Raw genomic sequence first — 19,721 nt, 5'->3', positions numbered from 1 at the left:
CCACGACCTCAAGCGAGGAGATGCAACTCGCGTGTAATCCCCTCGATCGTTTGCACCGACATGGAATTTTGCATACAAAGAAGATAACACTCGCTCTTGGAGCGTAACGCCCCTTGCCGAATGCTTTGTTTTACCACGGGTCGTTATCACTAATGCACAGCCACTGGATGGCTGCAACTGCTGGAAAAGACCCGATTGGGCCCAACGGTTTCCAAACGGGGCAAGCACGAAGATACTGATTGCGCTGGATACCACGAAAATTATAAAACACTTCCACGCGTTGGTTTGTCACATTTGGTGAGATATTACTCCGTAGCAACGAAGGTGATGATCTACACTTAGCACTGCCGATCGTTGACCGCGGAATCGCGGGCTTGTGCGCTGTTGTTACGCTGGACGAAAATACAGCGAGTACGGCGGTGGGCTTATCACTATATGGCGCACCGCTAAAAGAACACTGTCAAAAACTCGTTAACGTAAACCACTCCACTGCACCATTGCGTCGGCCGTACGGTCCCTTTCGATGCCAATTGCTGCGCGAGAAGATCGTGCGTGCGCGATGTAGCCCTTCCCGTTTTGCGCATACCCCTCTTTTCCTTTCTGCTTTCCGATTGCATGTGATTCTGAGCAGCCCTCTGCCCTACACGCGGAAGTCTGAAGGTCGGGAAAGCGGGTTGGGAATTAGAAAAACATTGTTTAAATTATTGCAATTTTCTTTATTCGAACAAAAAAATGAGCTATACAATTTTGGTTGTACTACTTCTAATGCAATGAAAGTAAAATAAATGTTGTATAGAGGTACATACAAATAAATACACTTTTTTCAATAAGCGGTCACTTCAAATATGATTTGTGAATAATTTGACAATAGAAGCCTAACGTCAAAATGTCAGTTTTCAAACAATATTTATCAATTATCCATATTGCCCGTTACTTAGTAAATTCCACATTACAAAATGCACTATAGCATGACACTAAATTATTATCGATAAAAAGTGGGTTAAAACGTAGTATTTTATAAAATAATATTAAAAAAATATATAGAGCAATGAAAGTTAATATATTCGGTTTTTTTTAAGTCGATGAATTTAAATTATATTTGAAAATTCACATGATCCATAACCTTTTTGAAGCTGTTAAATGTTAGATGAACAACTTACAAAAATCATTAATCAGTTCATGTAAAAACAGGTATAACCATTGGCAGGAATTGGCTCGGAAGAATTTAAGGATAAACGCTATCCATATTGAACGCCTTGCCCTGGAGAGGAATGAAACGAGTCCAATCTAATGTACTTTTTCAAATTATCTATGAATGGTTATTTGTGTGGAAGAAAAAAGAATCATAGCTTTCATTGAAATAGTACTGACTACCGTGAAGCTGTTTTAAAGACTCTTTTTATTCCATAATCCATTCGCTATATTTACCACACAGGTTTTGCTACGTTTACGTTCGAAATAAAATAAAACGACAGTGATTCAAAATGCACATGGAAAAGATGTGCGTTTATTATTGTTTTCTTAAAGTACAGAACCTTTTTTTTCACGTATTTATTTACTACCAATACCGGTTTTGAAAAAGCAAAGCTATTCGCAATACTCATTAATTATCGTTGATTGCAAAACCATACGTTACCAGCTAATGAAAGGGAGGATTATGTTCGGTTATCGAAAGCATCGCTTAGATCGCAACTATGCGCACGCGTGGCGACAAATCCGCCCTACACTGTGAGTACGCCGGCGAGCCTGGCATTGTGTTCTAAATAATTTACAGGCGGTTGAAACAACCCGCCTATTCGATCAACACGTCCCCTGGGAGTGCGAAACCGAATGGGCGAGCTGCAAACAGTAGCGGCCCTACGTTTACAGTACGAGAAATCTTTGAAAATACACCACAACGGTTACCCTGGACGGCAACCGTTCCACATTACGCGGTGGCTTACTTAACAGGCTTAACGTTAAATGTATCTACCGCTACGTTTGGCCTTATCACCTAACACCTATCGTCCTGCTCGACGGCTTAGTTAAAGTCTAACGCTTGGTTGTCACTGCTCCTCCTCCGGGAACCCCAAAGCTGGCCCAACATCCACCGCAGGGAGTCGACAAGAATCGTCGAGACGTGGTAATGCGCCGACGTTCTCGCGATCTATCATCAGGTGCAGCAGGTATTCAAGCAGGCGGTCATTCACTGGCAGCGAGTCGATGGAGTGCGATCCGGGCTCGAGGAGTCCTTTCTCGTGGAAAAGCTCTCGGGTTCGTTGGCTGGGCGGGTTTTGGGCCAAGGTGCCCACGTCGTTGAGTGAGCCGGAAAACACAGGATTCACCGTGCGACAGAGGGCCGGACCTACGACCAGTCCGCTCTAGTTGCTGCCGAACCCGACGAACGCACGGTGCCGCGTGGTCGAATAGCTGTCCTCCATCGTCTTGTCGATGGTCTGGTAGAAGTCGGGCTTGCCGATACCGTGCCCGTTGGGGATGTTCTTGTTGGGTACGGACTCGAGGTTGCCGTTGGTCAGCGCCATCTGTGCGGCCTTGTCCTTCTTTGCCTGGGAATTGGACATGGGAAGGTCAGAACCACGGTGGGAGCTTGGTACCGCACCCGGTGTCACCTGTTTTCGCACGGTGTACGCCTTTTTGTAGAAGTTCGAGAACAGGAAGTAGAACATGACGGCGTGGGCACCGATGAAGTAAGCGAACGCGATCGGGTAGTTGCACTCGTTCCAGATAAGCAGCTGGAATGCGTGGCCCATTACCAGGATGAACTGGACCTGTACACGAGAAAGGATCGCTCGTCGGCGGTTAGTTTGGACGAACACGGATCAGTTCGGAAAGCGTTACTTACCATCTGCAGCACGGTGAGGTATTTCTTCCACCAGAGGTATTTCTGTACCTTCGGTCCCATCGCGGCCAGCATGTAGTAGGCGTACATGATAATGTGCACGAACGTGTTCAACAGACCGAAGAAAGAACTATGTCCTCCTGGAGTAGTTGAAGTAGTTTGAAAAGAGGATTTAATCAGATTCATTGATATAGGTTTATTGATATAATATTCGTAAACAGCTATTTATTGCATTTTAAGTTGATTTTTGTTATGCCTCAACAATACTGTACTGAAAATTTGATTTTTATACTCTTGTTTAAGTTAGACAGCTCTAGAGTCAGAAAATGCTCCAAAAGTTGTCGCTCCTAAAAACAAGCTAGCTGTGGGTTCCAGTCAAACATTACGATGGCGATTATTATTTGGCGTAAAACATTTCCTGTAAACAATTGTGATTCAATCAAAACAGTACCGCCCTTTATATCGGCACACCCGGGCTATGGGTAGGAAAAAAGTTGAATTTCTAATGGCAATTTTTAATTGAACCTGTACCGTAGGACGATTGGCACAAGTCCGAAGCGAAAGTGCCTTGGGTCGCTCAATTGTTTACAGTTTACAGCTAGATTGGCATGTGCGATGTAACAAAATTAACAACCGGCACCGCACCATCGTGAATGCTCAGCCACAGCCATATTTGGCCACCATGATAGCAATAATTAACGGTTATGGAGTTTGAATCTACGCCATTTTCCGCAGTTTTAAAAGGTAAACGTAACGATATTTCTATTTGTTTTACGCACTTTGGCGCGAAAGTGCAACTGCTTTGGTTCATTTATTTTCTGGGCTATGATACGCTCGGGGATTGGATCAGTTTTGCAGTGGTCAATTCTTGTGAGAGCTTGGAACGGTCACGGCCAAAAAGCGAACCTTTTAACCGGCTGTCTCAGAACTGGAGCTCATTTTCTTTTCCCCATCCACGAGCCGCACAATTGCGCCCCGTCATGGCCTGCCTCTTTTCCAAGGCTCACTCGATCGGAACGTTTGCAACGCACAACGACAGACTCCCGCTGACAGACGCGGGAGGAAAATAATGGGCCGCAATGGCAAAAAGCAAAAAAAGAAACCCGACGCAAATTCGTGATAATTTCACACGCCTTGTGAAAATCAATTGCGACGCGTTAGACCCATTTATAGCCACCGCTCGTTGTGGCAACCGTTTTCGTCAGCATGATGCTGCAAACCGCACCACCGCGCGACCGAATGGTGATTCAATTAGCAAACAACAACCTAACCCGTTGACCCACTGCCGGTGTTGCTGACGTTGCCACGGGTGTGTTTGTTTTCCGGACCTTGAAAACGCATCTTTCATCGGTCGGGGATTTCTCCACCATTTCACGTCCGTGAGGGCGATGGGAAACAATAGAAATGAAGCGTTATCCACGGCCGGTGACAGTACGCTCAAGTGCGAGCCGGTCCACCTCGTCGTCGATAAGACTCCAAAAGCCAGGGTCTTAACGAGACATGCGCTAGCGATAAATATGTTTATTTAATGTGGTAGCGCATATTATTTGGCAGGTCACAGGCCAGCTTCCATTCAAACAATGGCGCACGTAATGTCCTGTGTGGAAAAAAAGCAAAAGCAAAAAAAAAAAACCGCAAAAGAAACCCGTTTCGTTGAGATGTGCTGCCGGTTTGAGTGGGGGGGTTTTTAGAGATGAAAAACGGCACACCTGTCACACCGTTCGTGATCGATGCGGTTCGCGGTAGCATTGAGGTGCCAAACCCTTGCCAAAACTAACCGACAGAGGGAATTTCGGTAGACCCTGGCGGTGGTTGGCCGAAACCCGATGCTCAAGAAAGTCCCCGGGAAGGGCGACTGGCTACTAACCTGGCGTAAACTTGACACCCCACCAGACCGAACCCGGCATGATGCCGTGATGGATGACGTGCAGCGTCGACACCTGATCGTACCGTTTTCTCATCACGAAGAAAATGGTATCGAAGAACTCGGTGAACTTGGAGAAGTAGTACCACCAGCAGCCGCGTGCCATCTGTGTACCGCGTTTCCAGAGGGAGAGAGAGAGAGAGAGAGAGCACGAGATGAAAATGAAAACCTGCCCAACCGCAATGGGGGGCGAAGCCGGGACTTACCCTCATGGCCATCGGGGAGCGGGAGTAATCGACCGGTTGACAGCGGAGGCTGTACCCGGCGAGCCATCCGGAAACGCACGCCTGCACGAGATCAAAGATCGGTTAGTGTGTGTGTGCGGGAATGCTTGCGGCAGGCGGACCTCGTCAAAAGTGAAAGGCCGCGTGTGACCGAGGGTCAACGGAACCGACCCGTACCTACCTCATAGAACAGCCACGTGCTGAAGAGGACCTGCAAGAAGTTGTACACGATCAGCACCTTCCGCAGCTCGAACGGCTTCCGATTCTCCATCAGCCGGGGACCGAGGACCTGCGGTGGGTGGGCAGCGGAAGGGGAAGGGGAAGAAAGCAAAAAAAAAAGGAAAACAAAAACGTTAGCAATGGAGGCTGTATCCTTGAAGCGAGAGGTCGCGAGTTTATGAGTGCGGATTGAGAGAGTTCCTCCTGTGGGGAGGCGTTCCGGAAGTGCTTGTCGTTGCGGAAACTCCCGTTGCACGGTGTCTTTGCACTTTGGGATGCAGTTAAGAAGCTTCCAGAATGGACGATGCAGTCCTTGAAGTGGCCGTGATGGGGAGTCATTCATCGGGCCACTGAACCTATTGTGGAAGCGGTGAGCTGGATCGTGTATGATGCAAGCTAACCTTATTGCGTGGATGTTGTGAGCATCGTTTTACATTTTCGGGAAGTTTGAGAAGCCTCACAAAGAAGATGCCACTCGTTGGGGAAATCACTATTGTGGAGGAATTAAGGAACTCCAATCGAATGGAAAAAAAGGTTCCATGTTTCCCAATGGGAAATGCCGGTTATGCAATGAAATTTTTTGGTTCATAACCTAGCGAATGACTCAACCCGTTGGGATGTACAATTTCCCTTGCTCCTACGCTCCGAGAACAAAGAAACTAAATGGCGAAAAGAGGGAAAACCTCTGTCAGCCGTTAGATCTGTTCGCTTTCCACGTTGGTTGGTGATGTGGTTTTGACAAATAAATCCTCCCACACGAAACCCAACACCTGATGGCATGAGTAGGTAGCTCGGGAGTAAATACCGCCAGTCGAACTTGCCGTTCATCCATCTTGTGACATAATTGTTGCGTTTTGCATACAACCGGATAGCGCAGGACACGCAATCCCTGTTGGGTTATTGGCGTGCCAGCAAACAAACCGTCGTCCAAGGTGTCCCATCGACCGGCACTAAACGAAGCAGAACGGTGAGTTCACCAAACGCGCGAACCGGTTGGTTCGGTGACAATCGGCGTGACACTGAACTTGCGGCACATATGTGCACTTCTTCCACCGGTCTGGAAGCTTTCGGCATCGCGCGGAATCCTTGTGCCTGGGCCCGAAAAACCAATCCGCGTGTGCGTCGATAAACTGTCCCGAAGGTCAATTGTGGCTCAAATGCGAACTGTTTTCGGGGGAACTGTCGTGTGGTACAATGAAGCAAGTACAAAATAAAGAGAGGAACAACTCGACAACCAAACAACATCTGTGCGAAATTCGAGCGGAATGTCACCGAAATGGTGCGGTACGTTCACTCGCGACCGTTGTTGTGCGCGTTGCCGTTGCAAGGCCGTATCATCGGTGAAGGGATGAAGGGGTTCCAACGGGGCAGCCGTGTGTCCTGGGGTTGCTATCAGACTGCACAGTTTCGAGACGAGTTTACCCGAAAACGCACACATCGGCACCATCGGCGACAGCCCCGCAAAAAGGGGTACCGAGCTTCACAATTCGCGTGAAGTTTGCTGCAAGGTAGGATTTAAATTAAGCACGTTGGAGGCTGCAGAAGCTTAATCCACGGACGCTTTATAATGCAAGCCGTAGGATGGGGTACGAATTCGAGCGTGGCAACGTTTGGGCGCGCTCGTTGGCCAGACGATTTCACAATCCACCACCGGATCTGTGGTGATTTTGTTGTTGTGCAAAGTCATGGGCGAAAAATCAGACGTTAGACGGGCGCCCAAAAGGTTTTTCCATGCTGGCAGCCCTGGTTTTTCTCACCTTGACGAAGTATGCGTAGCACAGGCTGATGGCGATGGTGGGAAAGGGCGAACTCATCAGGGGCCAATCGCGCGTCCGTGGATCCGACAGCTCGTCCATCAGGTACCGCCAGCCCTGGTGCACGTTTGTGATAAGCTCCATTCTGTGTGGGGAGAAACGAAAGTAAAAAATAACTTAAATAAAGTGACACGCTTCGACGCTTTGTTGCTCTGGTGAAAGGGAAATTCTGGAACCGTCCGCGTGTTAGAAAGCCACTTCAGTCTACGTCAAGGACCGCCGGTGGGTGGGTGCAGCAAATACGCTCTCACTCGAATGCCAATGACGTCAATCGGAATCGAACTTCCGGTAGTGTGGTGGATTTCTTTCGCGCGTGGGTTATACCTCCATATGCAAACACTTGACACCCAATCCAATTGCGTTTTTGCATCCGGCGAAGCTCACGCGGGAGAAAATGCGCAAACATTTCGATGGGCCGTTTGGGAACGAGACGAGAACGAAGACAAACATCTCATCAAACGCCGCATACTGGGACGGCAGATGGAAACCGAAACCGGTAGAGCGGCTGGCCGAAAGCTACTCGTGCGTTTTGGAGTCACGAAAAATGGTCGCATGGGGCAAATGGGCACTGGAAATGCCACGGGGTGGCGGTGAAATAAACGAGCCCGCTCGTGAACGCCCCTGCCCCCGGGTGGCATTAAGTGGCGTGATAAAGCGCAAAAACGCATGGAATTGGGTGATATATACGGTTGATAAATGACGCCCGAGGCTGCAACCGGTGTGGAGCCATTTCCTGATTTCGAAACGGTTGGGTCAAAAAACAAACCGCAAGATAACGCCAACCACCACGACTGGTTTTTCTTTTTGTTTTTCTCGGCTGGCTGCTAGTGCATTTGCAGGATCCAAATTTGGTTGGACGGAGATGCGGTGTGCGTGCGGGCAGGCGAACGCATTTGCAGGAAGCTTAGCTTCATTCGTGGGTGATTGAATATTCATGCCCATCCCCGGATGGAGACAGAATGCTGCACTCAAAACCGGGTGTCCTTCCAGTGGGGTTTTATTGTGCACGTTATAACAGTAACACGAGCCGTGTTCCGCTAGGATACAAGTGGAATGGAATTCGAATACGGGTATCGTTTTGCGAGTGGGGGAGTCATCGTTTTTGCTTGCCGTTTTTCATCCCCCAACCGATGCGAGGGTCACAGTTCAAAGGGATTAACAAATCAAAATAAGAACGCGCCCGCAACGCATTGATTCGCGGCTTCAAACCCTACGAGGACCTGCGTGAATTCGTCTCACAACGCGGACAAAAACATGAACGCAAATACGCTCACGCAATCGCAGGCGGTGGGTAAAATAATGCAATGCAAAACATGGTGGTGTATGGGTGGCCTTTGGCACGCTAATGACGCCGTACGGTTTGCGGATTGAAGCCGCCGGGCTGGTGATGTCCTAGAAAGCCATCTCCCTGCTGATGATGGTAAACCGTGGCGGCAACGGCGGCAGAATCTCGCTTATTTCGACACGAGATCGAGAGTACTCACGCCACGGTTGAAACACCGCACCGCTGGCGGGTGGGTTTCGATGGCTTAAAGGTCAGCGAATTAGTCGTAGACAAAGTGTTTTTTATTATCTGTGCCCCGTCCTTTCCCACTGTCCAACGGATTTTAAGGTCGTGCAGGAGGTTGGTGAACTTTCGATCTTACTCAGGCGCGCGCGCGCAACACGCTCATTGTGCCATCCGCCTAATGAGATGAGCCAATGGTGCCTTCGGAACCGGCGCCATTTGTTTTATTCATCTTCTAATCGCGCTGACCCCGTGGCCCCCTAAAAGAATGCCACACACACGCGGTTGGCTCGTCGTCACACGATTTGCCTCCCACGGTGATGGGTTTACAGTAACAGAAAAAAAAACACCGCCGAAGGCCACGGTGAGTGATTGCGAGGTTCGTCGCTTGTGCGCTGGTTAGAATCTTTCGTAACGCTTCCACCGTTAGATCCGTTAGATGGCCAGTGGCGCTGCTCATCGCGCTGCTCATCACCTTCACCGGCAGTGCATGCCAACCACGTACGCCAGGACGATCGTACGCGCCAACCACGCGCACACAGGTTGATTAATGTGCGTTGACATCGATCACAAGAACACCCTCAACGAAACATGTGCGCCACCAAACATGCGGCGTATGCAAAGCGGCGGCTCGCTGGATCGAATTAGCTCCGCCCGCCAGCACTGGGTAGGGTCGGTTAATGTTGGCCCACGGTGTGATTATGAAAATGACGGCATTTGAATGCGCTCCAGCATACCTAGGAAGCCGGCAAGGTCGAACCGTCAGACGCGCCCTTTGATAGACGCTCCCGCGATTAGAAACTCGGAAAAGAACTCCCCTGCTGGTGGCGCAACGGTTGGAAGCAATTTTCCATGACGCGGCCCCTTTTCGGAGCCGTTCGCGGTCAGGATCTGCGAACCGTGCAGATCGATTTGTGCTGGCTGGGATTCGTGAGCGATATGGACGCTGTAAGAAGGGTGGCCTTTGTAGCGATGGAGCGATTAAGTCTATCGTACCCATCGCACCGTAGGACTCCAAGGACCCAGCTGGGTCGATTTCGATTAGCCTGGGTGACCTTAGGGCGGCGGAAATGTAAAATAAATGGCCAACCCGAAATCACGGGCAAACCACGAGGCGCTAGAACGAGACAATGGAATGGTAAACCAATTTACGCGATCGCACCGAATCGATTAGACCCACCGCACGGTTTTGCCATGCCGCCATGGTTGCCCATTTTTCACCACCATTTCGTTCCAGTTGCGCGATCGTTCTTCGCCGATTTCCACTCGTAAAGATCGCGTTTTCCGATAGAGTACCGGGCCCCATTGTCGGCTGGTGGTGTGCTGGGTCCAATTTGTGCTAAATGGGGGGTGCCTGTTTTATTGGCATTAGTTTGTTGCTGAAGGGGGGGCGTCAAATTTTTTGCCACACGCTGACATAACCGTCCCCCGCAACGTCGACCGAGTGACCCACACGAGCCAACACATTTCGCTGACGCATCATGCCCCGGCAATGGACAGAAAGCGGGTGGTTTATCTTAACAACGCGCGAATAGGGTCAACGACAGTCGCGCGAGAGCCATCGGACACTAGGCGGGAAAGATCCGCTGACTATGCGATGCGTTCGTAGCGCGCGCGAGATCCGGCGATTCGGCTGGGGCGGGTGTTTGCTTTTCGTAACTCTACACCTTCGTAGCACACCTCACAATCGGACCGGACACCACGCACTAAAGGACGTTACAGGACGTTACGGCACGCGCTTGCCATCCTGGGAGTGTTATTTCTTTTTTCTCTCTCATCTACATTACGCAAATGACACACCAAACGGCTGATGGTTGCAGATTGCAGAGGTTGAAGATGCCGCGCGAAAACCGCATAATTAATCGGATCTCTCGGTCACCCCTCCCGGAGCCAAAGGGGGGAGGGTTCCAACGTTTTATGATGGATTTCCTATTGCGCCGCTTTTTCGCTGGCAACATGCAAATATATGCCGGTGGTGATGGATATTTTACGACAACGCCCGGTGGCTCTTTGAAGGTTCGTCGTTTGCCTCACGCTCAAGTCACCCGCCGTTGCGAGCCGCGGAAACATTCCTCGGCGAGGCAAACAATCATCACAAATAGCAAGATCTATGTCCCGCTGGGGGGGAGAGCAGCGTAAAAACAAGCCCGACGGAATGTCACGCAGGTTCTGGTTGGGGTCTCGTGGGATAATAAATTTTCACCACAGCAAATGCACATTCGCCCTCGCTGCATATGGGTTTCGATTACACTCAATTAACGACCATTCCGCTGCAAATGGACTGGCCACTCGCCATGCATATGGAACAGCGCTGTTAGGTGGGATGAGGCTGAAAGGAAAGCAAATGCGTGCACTAACGCGTTAAATTGTCCCGCGTATCGGTCCCACTTGTCTCCGGTGTCTCCGGTAGCAGGCGCGCTGCTCTAGAAACTTCGACGATCGAAGCCAACCGTTGATGACGTATCGGTGGGAGTGGAGTTGAAGGCGTACTAGCGAGTTCTAGTAGGTCTCGATAAACAAAGCACAGACACCGCAGCTTCCGATGACGTTTCACCACCGTCTGGATGCCCCTGCTCGGTGGGCCGGTCGGAATGCATGAGCTTTAACTTGATCCTGCTCGCGGCCCCGTCCCGTCACCCGTAGATGGTTCGCGGATGAAAGGCGTAATTAAAACCGCAAGCAATTGCCACCCGGCTAATCACCATCAGGCCCTGCACCAGCCAACCAAACAGGTAACGTTGACAAAAGTAAGCGATCGTACGTACGTGACGCAAATCGACTCCCCGGACAGACAGGGCAGACACAAAAAACAAGTAAAAGACAGGCGCTTTATAATAAATAACGCATTTGAAATGAAACGAGCCTGCGTGGTTTTTTTTTCTTTCTTCTCTCGCGCCTCGATTGCGTAAGGATGCTTTGTATGGAGTGTGGTGGAACAGCAAAAAAAAAAAAAACCATACACACACATACGCAAACGCTAGATGGCTGCTTCCTACTCGCGTGTGCAAACATTATTACCATTTTAACCCATTTTCCCGGCCGGGATGGAATTGGGCAGCAGTTAATGGCGGATTAATCCATCAAGCGCTGTTTGCCCCTTCGGCCGGTGTTTGTGTTTATCCAATTTCGGACCTCCCTCCCATTTTTCTTTTTGTTTGCCTTTTTTTCTTCACCCGAATACCGAAGTCGGTTGTTACCGGCTCGAGGTGTGAAGATTCACACGCCCCACTCAGGCGCAGTGGGCACTCGATTTTCCGGGTGGCTAAACGAACGCTTTGCCAGAGCTTTGCCACCTCGCGCGCGACGTTGCCTTCATTGCAATCGAAATGCGAACGAACGGTTTGGTTTGGATGCTGCATCGACCCGGTTCCCGGTACGCGGGGTCGAGACCGGCGTCTTGGGTAACGGCTACGACGCCACCGTCATACACCGAAAGGCACTTTAAGAGCTCGCCCCTCTTTCAAAACACGTACCGACAGATACATCCGTCTAGTTTGGCCCCTCCCGGCCAGTAATGGGGCATACTTTGTATGCGGCTCAGCGACCATGGGAACGCCACATTCAGCGTTCACGTGTGGCATCTTTAAGCCGATCCGTGATCCGTGTGGCACCAAACCGACGGATCGTATCGATTCCAATTTTGCCATCATCGATTCGGCTCGTAATCATAATCGCCGTCGTGTGGAACGCTTCCTAGCGCCACCGCAGGACGTGAGCAATAAAACCGCAACCCGGACTCGGGCGCACCTGTCCAAAAAGCCATTGGCCTTGGGCAATTTCCTGGCTCACAGGGTGTGCGTTTGAATTTCGGCACAAAAATTCTTCCACGCTACCACGCATGGTGGGTGGTTTCGTGCGGACGCACGCAGGTTGGGTATGTCGTCCTGATCGAAGGATGCACCCTGCTGGCAGGTGCACGCAGTGATCGCGACAACGACCCAAAAAACCCCACAGTCCACAGGGTGGTGGTGCAATCGACGTTCGGACACCGGGTGACCTTCGCACACCTGGGACTTGGGTGACGTTACGCGTACATCGGCCCTCACGGAAACCTCACCCAGCCAATGGTCGGTTTGGTTGGGGAACCGGTAACCTTGAGCGAAATGGCCGGCATGCACGACCTAGGGCAGCATCGGCAGGTTTTTGCGCACCATCGCTGCACCCTGTGTTTGCGTGCTGTTACATCACCGGCGATCGTTGCAGCATCCGAACCGTTGGGGAGCAAAATGGCGCAGGAATCCTGGGAAGGTGCGATGCATTATTCATCGATTGCACTTTCGGACGTAGTTGCAGTAGCGAGGCGCGAGATTAGGTCACCGGGTGGAGGTCACTTGGAACCGGCGAAAAGGGATCAACGGCAAGGGTTCACCCCTAGGGGGGCATGTAATTGAACCACCCATGGTTGTTCGAGTGCTGTAGTGAGGTCTAAAGCCGGCATCTTTCTCTCTCACTTGGGGTGTGGAACGAAAGCGAAATAAATTCACCGCACAAAACCGCGTGCCACGTTCGCGTGATGTAATGTGTCTTGCATACGCCCAATAAAAGAGGCAAGTTTGGGGATTGGAAAAGGAGGATGCTGGGTAGCGAGAAGCGAGAGAGAGAGAGAGAGAAACCGACATCGATTGGTTGTTTTTTAAATGGCGTACCGATCGTGGCAAGCAACCGGAGTCTGGCCACAAAGGAGGCCGGTTTCTCCCGAAATTCTCTTGCATTGACGCGCGCTCGTCAATTACGGTGCGGTTTTTCCAGCGCCCAATTGGCCCCTAAGTGGAGTAGACCCGTAGAATGACATCAACGACAGAATGGGCCCTAATGGGTACCTGCGGTGGATTAAATTAAGTTCTCCACAAAAGTGGGCTTCGTCGGGACACCGTTTCGTCCTGCGTTGTGGTGACATTTGTCAGAGGCGAAAACCGTGTAGTGCCAAAACGCTGTCGGCTTGAGATGGCATTCTCAAGGAGTGTAAAAAAACGTAATAAATATTCCTCAAATAAAGCAAGAACCACAAGTTTACCGCGGATTTGCTCATCCATTTCCGTGACGGTTCGCTGGCAAAGGATGAAACGAAATAAACGAACGCTCGTCCAGAGATGGGGTTGGAGATATGACTTCCATCCTCTCGATCGTTTCGCGCGTCATCTGTCACTTTATGTGCGTGCGGAATGATTGGCAAGTTTTCGGTAGAGATTTATGTGATGCTCTCAGTCAAACTTCATTTATCAAATTAACCGCAATGTAGGGTGGGGCGCAAATCTTAAGCTTTTTCCCCCACCCGTTTGGTAACTTTTTTTTTTGGTCAAGAGTAGTTCTGGGAAAACAATAAACCACAATTATTGTCTCCGCAATGCCCTTAAATCGCATGAGCATTTTTCAACCCCCACCTGAGCCGGTCTGCCGTGCTGGTCTTCTTTTCTATCGGCGATCGGGGCTAGTGAGGCACCAGACCTTGACAATCGGCATTTTCACGATCACCCGGGAGTGGCAAAGGTTTCCATTTTCACTCCAATTTTCCTTCGTAGCACGGTGGGGGGCCGTTTGATTAACCCCCTCGTTATTGATCGTGTCGCGTGGTCTCGCTGACTGGGTTGAATGTCACGGTTGGTAGGGAGCCGATTCCGCATCGTAAAGCTCCTCACCAGATCCGAGCAGGGGTTGCTGTTTCGCTTTCTCTTCGCCCCCCCCCCCCCCCCCCCCTCAGAGGTGAAAGGTGTGGTGCGGGTGTGTTAGCATTAGAAAATAAATAAGATGAAAAGTGAAGCAAACCGCACAAATGGTGAAAACATGTTTATCACTCATCGCCAGGCGACGGTTTCGCTCCCTCGAAAAAGTAAGAAGCAAAAAAAACCAACGGCTTCGTACGAAAGCTGATGTGAAATATGGGCGGGCGTATCAAAACTCGCCCATTTCGAGCTGCCGCTACGGCCCAAAGGCTCCCCGAGGCTCGCGTCATTATGCGTGGCTGCATTACGCAGCGCACGGAGAAATCCGAGAATACGAGCAATTAGTCACGATCATGCGCATACTTATCTCACTTTCGTTTTCCGGGCCCGGTTCGGTGACCATCTTCATTGGGGTTTCAATATTTCCAGCGTTTTAATTAAGCAAATGTGCTAATTTCGTCATGCAGAGTCATCCACACCTAGCGACCTTGGTGAGGCGGTGCCGGACTTCAACCTATTCATGTCGATTTCATTCGGAGGCATAACACACAATGGGCGTTTTTTGTGAGACGTAGATTTTCTGCTAAGAATGCTTATAAAGATTTTGAGGGGTTTTTCCCCGGTGGTGCTAATTGATGGCAGTCCATTTAAGCTTTCTGTTTTTTTCATTTAATTGTTATGGTGTCGCTAAACTTGTGTGCAATTTCTTTTTAATAAGTTTATCAGCTTAGATTCAGAAACGAATGTATTTAGCTCATATTATAGAGAAGATTATATTGAAGAATGATTATTTTCTTTTCAGCCAAAATTTTCGAATGCTTTTGCAGATAAAAGTATCATTTCCATCGCTCAAGTCGCACTGCAGCGTTAGAGTAAAATCGCCTCTTCAAGGGAAACATGCTTGCACACCAAATGTTTCCCTCTTCATCGAATTTTCCCACTAATTCTGTAGCGTAGAGCTCCAAAATGGAAGCTCCGATGCGCATTTTCCAGTACACGTTCGTTAACGTTGCCATAGCTCCCACATGCTAACCAAGTTATTTCGATTCCATTCTGCTGACCCTCACTGTTTCGATCGCATAGCCTTAGCCCGTTCCCACCCGGCACTCGATCGGCAGGTGCTCGATTCGATTAAGTGAAAAAAAAAGTGCCAACACGCCACAAACAGCCGTGACCGGGCCGGAGTTTGCTGCCTGGACATGGCCCGGAGCAGCTCACTCGCAGCAGCGGAGAAAACAAATTCGGCACCACTGTGGATCGTACCAATTCGATCCCATTTCGCACCTTCCCCGAGTCCTTGATGACGCTCCACCGGTGGCCTTAACCGAACGTGCCACCACGATCGTTTCTCCTTCACATCGGTCGAGGCGCCTTCCAAGGGCCCGGGACGCGTCATGATGCTGTCACACCCACGAGGATGAGCTGGCTACGGGGGCCGTAAATCGCACCGACTGGCCACAGTTCGCTTACGTAAGCTGCCGCAAGATCGACCCGCACGATCGGCGAATGAATGAACCGCCGTCCCGCGGGGACGGCCACGGTTGTCGTAACGTTTCCACCTTTTCTTTCCTCTTTCACTCGCTCGTCCCGGGGTTCTCCCTTTCACCCGGCGCTTTCGCTTTCGGTTTTGCCGGGACGGGTTCGGCCCAAAACAGGCCAGATTCCGTACGGGTCCGGCCGGACGGACCGCTGCCGTTTGGCTGCTCGGTGGAACCGAAAACCGGTTCAAAATGCTGCACCGGCGAATGAAGCGCCGATTTTGTGGGGTATTTTTTTTTGCTTCTTCCCCAATTCAATCGTCAATCAATTTTCCAACCAAACTCCCGAATCTGGCACGTGGGTTTTTTGTGTGTGTATATCATCCATCGTGTGTTGTTTTGCTGACGAAACGATCGCGAGGATCGCACCGGAGATGGCTGACTATGTAATCGAAAGGTGCGCCTTTGCCGAATCCCAATCCACCCGAGCTGGCCATGGGACTTTCCACACGTACATGCACACACACACACAAACACACGAACCTGCGGCTACCTACCTTTTCTAATGGTGGTTCACGGCCGGCACGAAACGATCACGCACCCAAGGGACACCCTTCGGACTGGGCTCGCAACCGAAAATTCGCAGGTTTGATGCTGGCCCTTTTTGCCGTCACGTCAGCAGTTTCGATCGCTGTTTCGCCACGTCCGTCCAATCGGTTCACCAGCACCGCTAACCGGCGTTAGTCCGATCGCTGATTCAGCACAAACGCACGTTGCAAAGGGCTGGCACACTTTGTTTAAACAGCGCGCACCGAGCGCCGGAAAAGTGGGTGGTGTGAATTTTCCTTCACGCGCACGTGAAAATAGCCACCTGAGCAATCACACGCACACACACACCCGTCGGTTTATCCCGCGAAGGGTTCGCTATCCTTTCAGCACGCCTTGGAACACGCTCCCGGGTTCGAGAGGATCACGCAAAAAATCAAAAGAACACACGCAAACACTCACGCACACTTTCTCGGGGGCACTTAAGAGAGCGGGTGGAAGCAGTCCACGGGGAGCACTAAATTCGCACGCTCACGGGCACACGATCACACTAAAAAAACACAGGCACAAACACACAGGCCCGTACGGGCAGGATCACACCACGGTGGGAAGTATCCTTGCCACACACAACGAACAAACAAACAAACAAAACAAATACTACAACGGAACGAGTTTCCACCGATCGCACGTGATCGCGTGGACTGTTGGCAGCGAAATGAGTTTTCGGCGATCGCTACTTCGCAGTTTTATATATCGACCCCTTTCCCTTCCCTGCGGCGGGTTCACCTTCCACCCCCACTACTCGATTTTCCGATTCCAAGGCGTTCACGTTCGACGAAGGCGCGCGCGCGCACGGTGACGATCGAGACGATCGCGCTTCGGGACGGGCTGGGATTTGTGGTGGCTCCACTACCACTACAGCCGGCCTGGTACCACCACAACCACTACCATGTACTACCCGTGATTCTAGTAGGGGTTTTCGAACCTGTGGGATCGAGCCTGATCGTGTCTCGCTCGTCATCCCGGCGATCATTCGTGCGATCGTCAGGGAAATTCCGGGCGTTGTCGTCGTCGACGAATCACTAATAATGATCCCCCTTCGTACTCCCCTTCTTCTACCTTTTTGTTTGTCCCCTCGCCCAAGCAACCCCTCCTCTTCCACCCCCTCCCGCTCCCCCCCTCTTGCCCACAAGTTGCGAGATGCTGCAAAATCGCTCGTAAGGGTCCATCTTCGGACGGGAATGCGACGCAAGCTCGCTTAAAACATGCTCACGCTTGGTACACGATCGTGTCAGTGATTATCGTGATTATCACCCGGCTTGTGTGTGCGGGATAATGAGGGGGGGGGGGGGGGGGCGCACTCCTCAAAAGGGCCCCACTCCCTCAAAAGGGCTAAAGGGACAACCATTCTGGCCCGCTGAAGGCCACTCGATATTGAACGGTTCCCATGTCAGCGGCCATCGACGTGTATCGGTGGTGGTGGTCAAGTGCATGCAAAACGGTGACACCCCAACCCGTCCAAACCAGTTCCCTGCTCCCCCTTTGCAGGGAGTGTCCCGAAGCCCACTCTCGCCGCCTTCTCCGGATCTGCGTGCCGGGTTCGTCGCGAAATCGATCCGCAAATGTCGCAGCGCGTGAACGAATACACCAGGGGTTCGCGATCGGTTGCGATGCTGCACCTGGTTAAACTTGGCCCATTTCGGGTTTTTGGTCGGGTCTTCGCGCCGGCTCCCTTCGCAGCCTGCCTGCGTCAGTTTGCCCGGTTCAAGCTTTTGGGAGGGAACAGCTTTAAAAGCAGTTTTTTTTATCTCTTTTTTTTTTAATTCCATTTAAACCACACACCGAAACGGAACAGCATCCAGGCGCCCTCCGAGAGGGCATCTACCCTCTCCGTTGACGGGGGCTCGTCGGAGGTGTTGTACTAAAAGCCTTCCTCCCACTCACACGGGGTTGTCAACTGGGGTGTAGAAAAAAAGGGGTCTCGTTCTGAGCAAAGGGGATGAATAAAATTCTCGAGCTGAGGCATATACATTTTCACGACACGTCAACGAGCCATATTCATTGAGCGACATATATCGTTGGAATTCTCGAAAAGCCCTTCGGTATCAGGCTTCCTCGCTCACACACACACACACACAGGTTGTAACACAAGACAAAGAACGTTCGAGATGAGTTTAGCTTCGATCCGAGTGACGTAGATTGGGTGGCCAAAATCCACGCAGCATCTTCGTCCGGCCAAATGGACGAAATTGTATGCCCTTTTTGGCTTTTTTTTTTTGGTCAATCGTCACCCCCGGGACTGGTTTTGCCAGGGTGCGATATCCACGTCCCTTCCACTGGCACCGATTAGCATATTCTCTCCTTCTTGGTCGCGCTGAGACGATTGCCCAGGTGTCAATGTACCCCAATTCCGGGGTAGGGTTGGAGTGTTAATAAAACGAAGAAAGAAGAGATAAAAAGAATTTCTGTGCTGGGTTTTGGACTTTTGGATCGCAATGGCCTGGAGCAGAGGGAGCTTTTGCCGTTTCCATTCGCCACCTGCGCCAAATCCGGTGCGTGAAATCGACCACTTTCGGCAAGCGCGTTCCAGACAGACGCATTTACGTCGCCTCATCGATCACGGGAAAAAGCACGAATCACGTTCAAATTCCGAATGAAGGTGTTCTGTTTTATCTTTTATTTTTTTTCCCCATTAAAAAACAAAACAGAATGAGCCATCGCTGAAGCGCGTGGACTGCCACTTGCCAGAAAGTGTTCCGCTTGACGGCGAGAAGACGTTCTTCACGCCGCCCAGACAAACGGGAAAGAAATCCGCCTTCTCCGGACCGGTTTCGGGGAACGGAAAGCGCTAATCGTTGTAGCGAATTCCGGGACGTGTGTGTCCTTTGGGCTGAGCCACCCAGTAAAAAAAACCACCGTTTGATTTTGAGGGAAATTTAGGGGAATTAATTTAGTCCGATTTCACTTCGCTCGACGACTGCCCATCGTTCTACGCCCAGACACGTTTCAATGGCGCAAACCAGAAACGAGTTGGGTAAAGGAACACACGATGAGCCACGCCACGGATGAGCTTGAATCTGCCAACCGAACAAAGGGCCATCGTGTTCGGGGAGATCGTTCGCTTTTTATGAGCCACCCGCCACCGAAACCTTTAGGTGAAAAACTCATCGCATCGGAACGGATCGCCGGATTCGGTCCAATTCTGCACCCGGCCACGGATGGTACGCTTCAACAACGTGGGCTGGGAGGGGGGGGGGAGTACTTGGGCAAGGTGCCAAGGTCAGGTGTAATGAGCCCCACCGCAAGGCCGATACCCCACCGAGGCCGGATGGATTTCCTTCCTTTTGCAGTAAAACAATTTATCACCCCGGCGCCAATCGCGTGCACTTTCCCAGCTCCCGAGCCAATTGCCCTTGGCAGGTGGTAGGACGTGGAAAATGTGCAGGTAACTCCACCCGCACGGATTGACACCCCCCCCCCCCCCCCCCGTCACACCGCTCAACGGCTCGT

At 50.9% G+C, this 19,721-nt stretch overlaps 1 protein-coding gene across 1 annotated transcript; it reads right to left on the bottom strand.

Moving 5' to 3' along the window:
- Positions 1-1,484: 1,484 nt before the first annotated feature.
- LOC128731638 (elongation of very long chain fatty acids protein 7) lies at positions 1,485-16,443 on the bottom strand. The gene is made up of 8 exons (XM_053824770.1): positions 16,223-16,443; positions 6,964-7,105; positions 5,169-5,276; positions 4,970-5,050; positions 4,707-4,869; positions 2,843-2,979; positions 2,610-2,768; positions 1,485-2,546 (listed from the first exon to the last, which is right to left on the bottom strand). The coding sequence occupies exons 2-8, from the start codon at positions 7,102-7,104 to the stop codon at positions 2,361-2,363; spliced, it is 975 nt and encodes a 324-aa protein (XP_053680745.1). The 5' UTR covers position 7,105; positions 16,223-16,443; the 3' UTR covers positions 1,485-2,360.
- Between the last annotated feature and the right edge of the window lie 3,278 nt (positions 16,444-19,721).

The sequence above is a fragment of the Anopheles nili genome, chromosome 2 (assembly GCF_943737925.1).
Source record: "Anopheles nili chromosome 2, idAnoNiliSN_F5_01, whole genome shotgun sequence".
NCBI lineage: Eukaryota > Metazoa > Arthropoda > Insecta > Diptera > Culicidae > Anopheles > Anopheles nili.
This window is presented reverse-complemented; position numbering and strand designations above follow the sequence as displayed.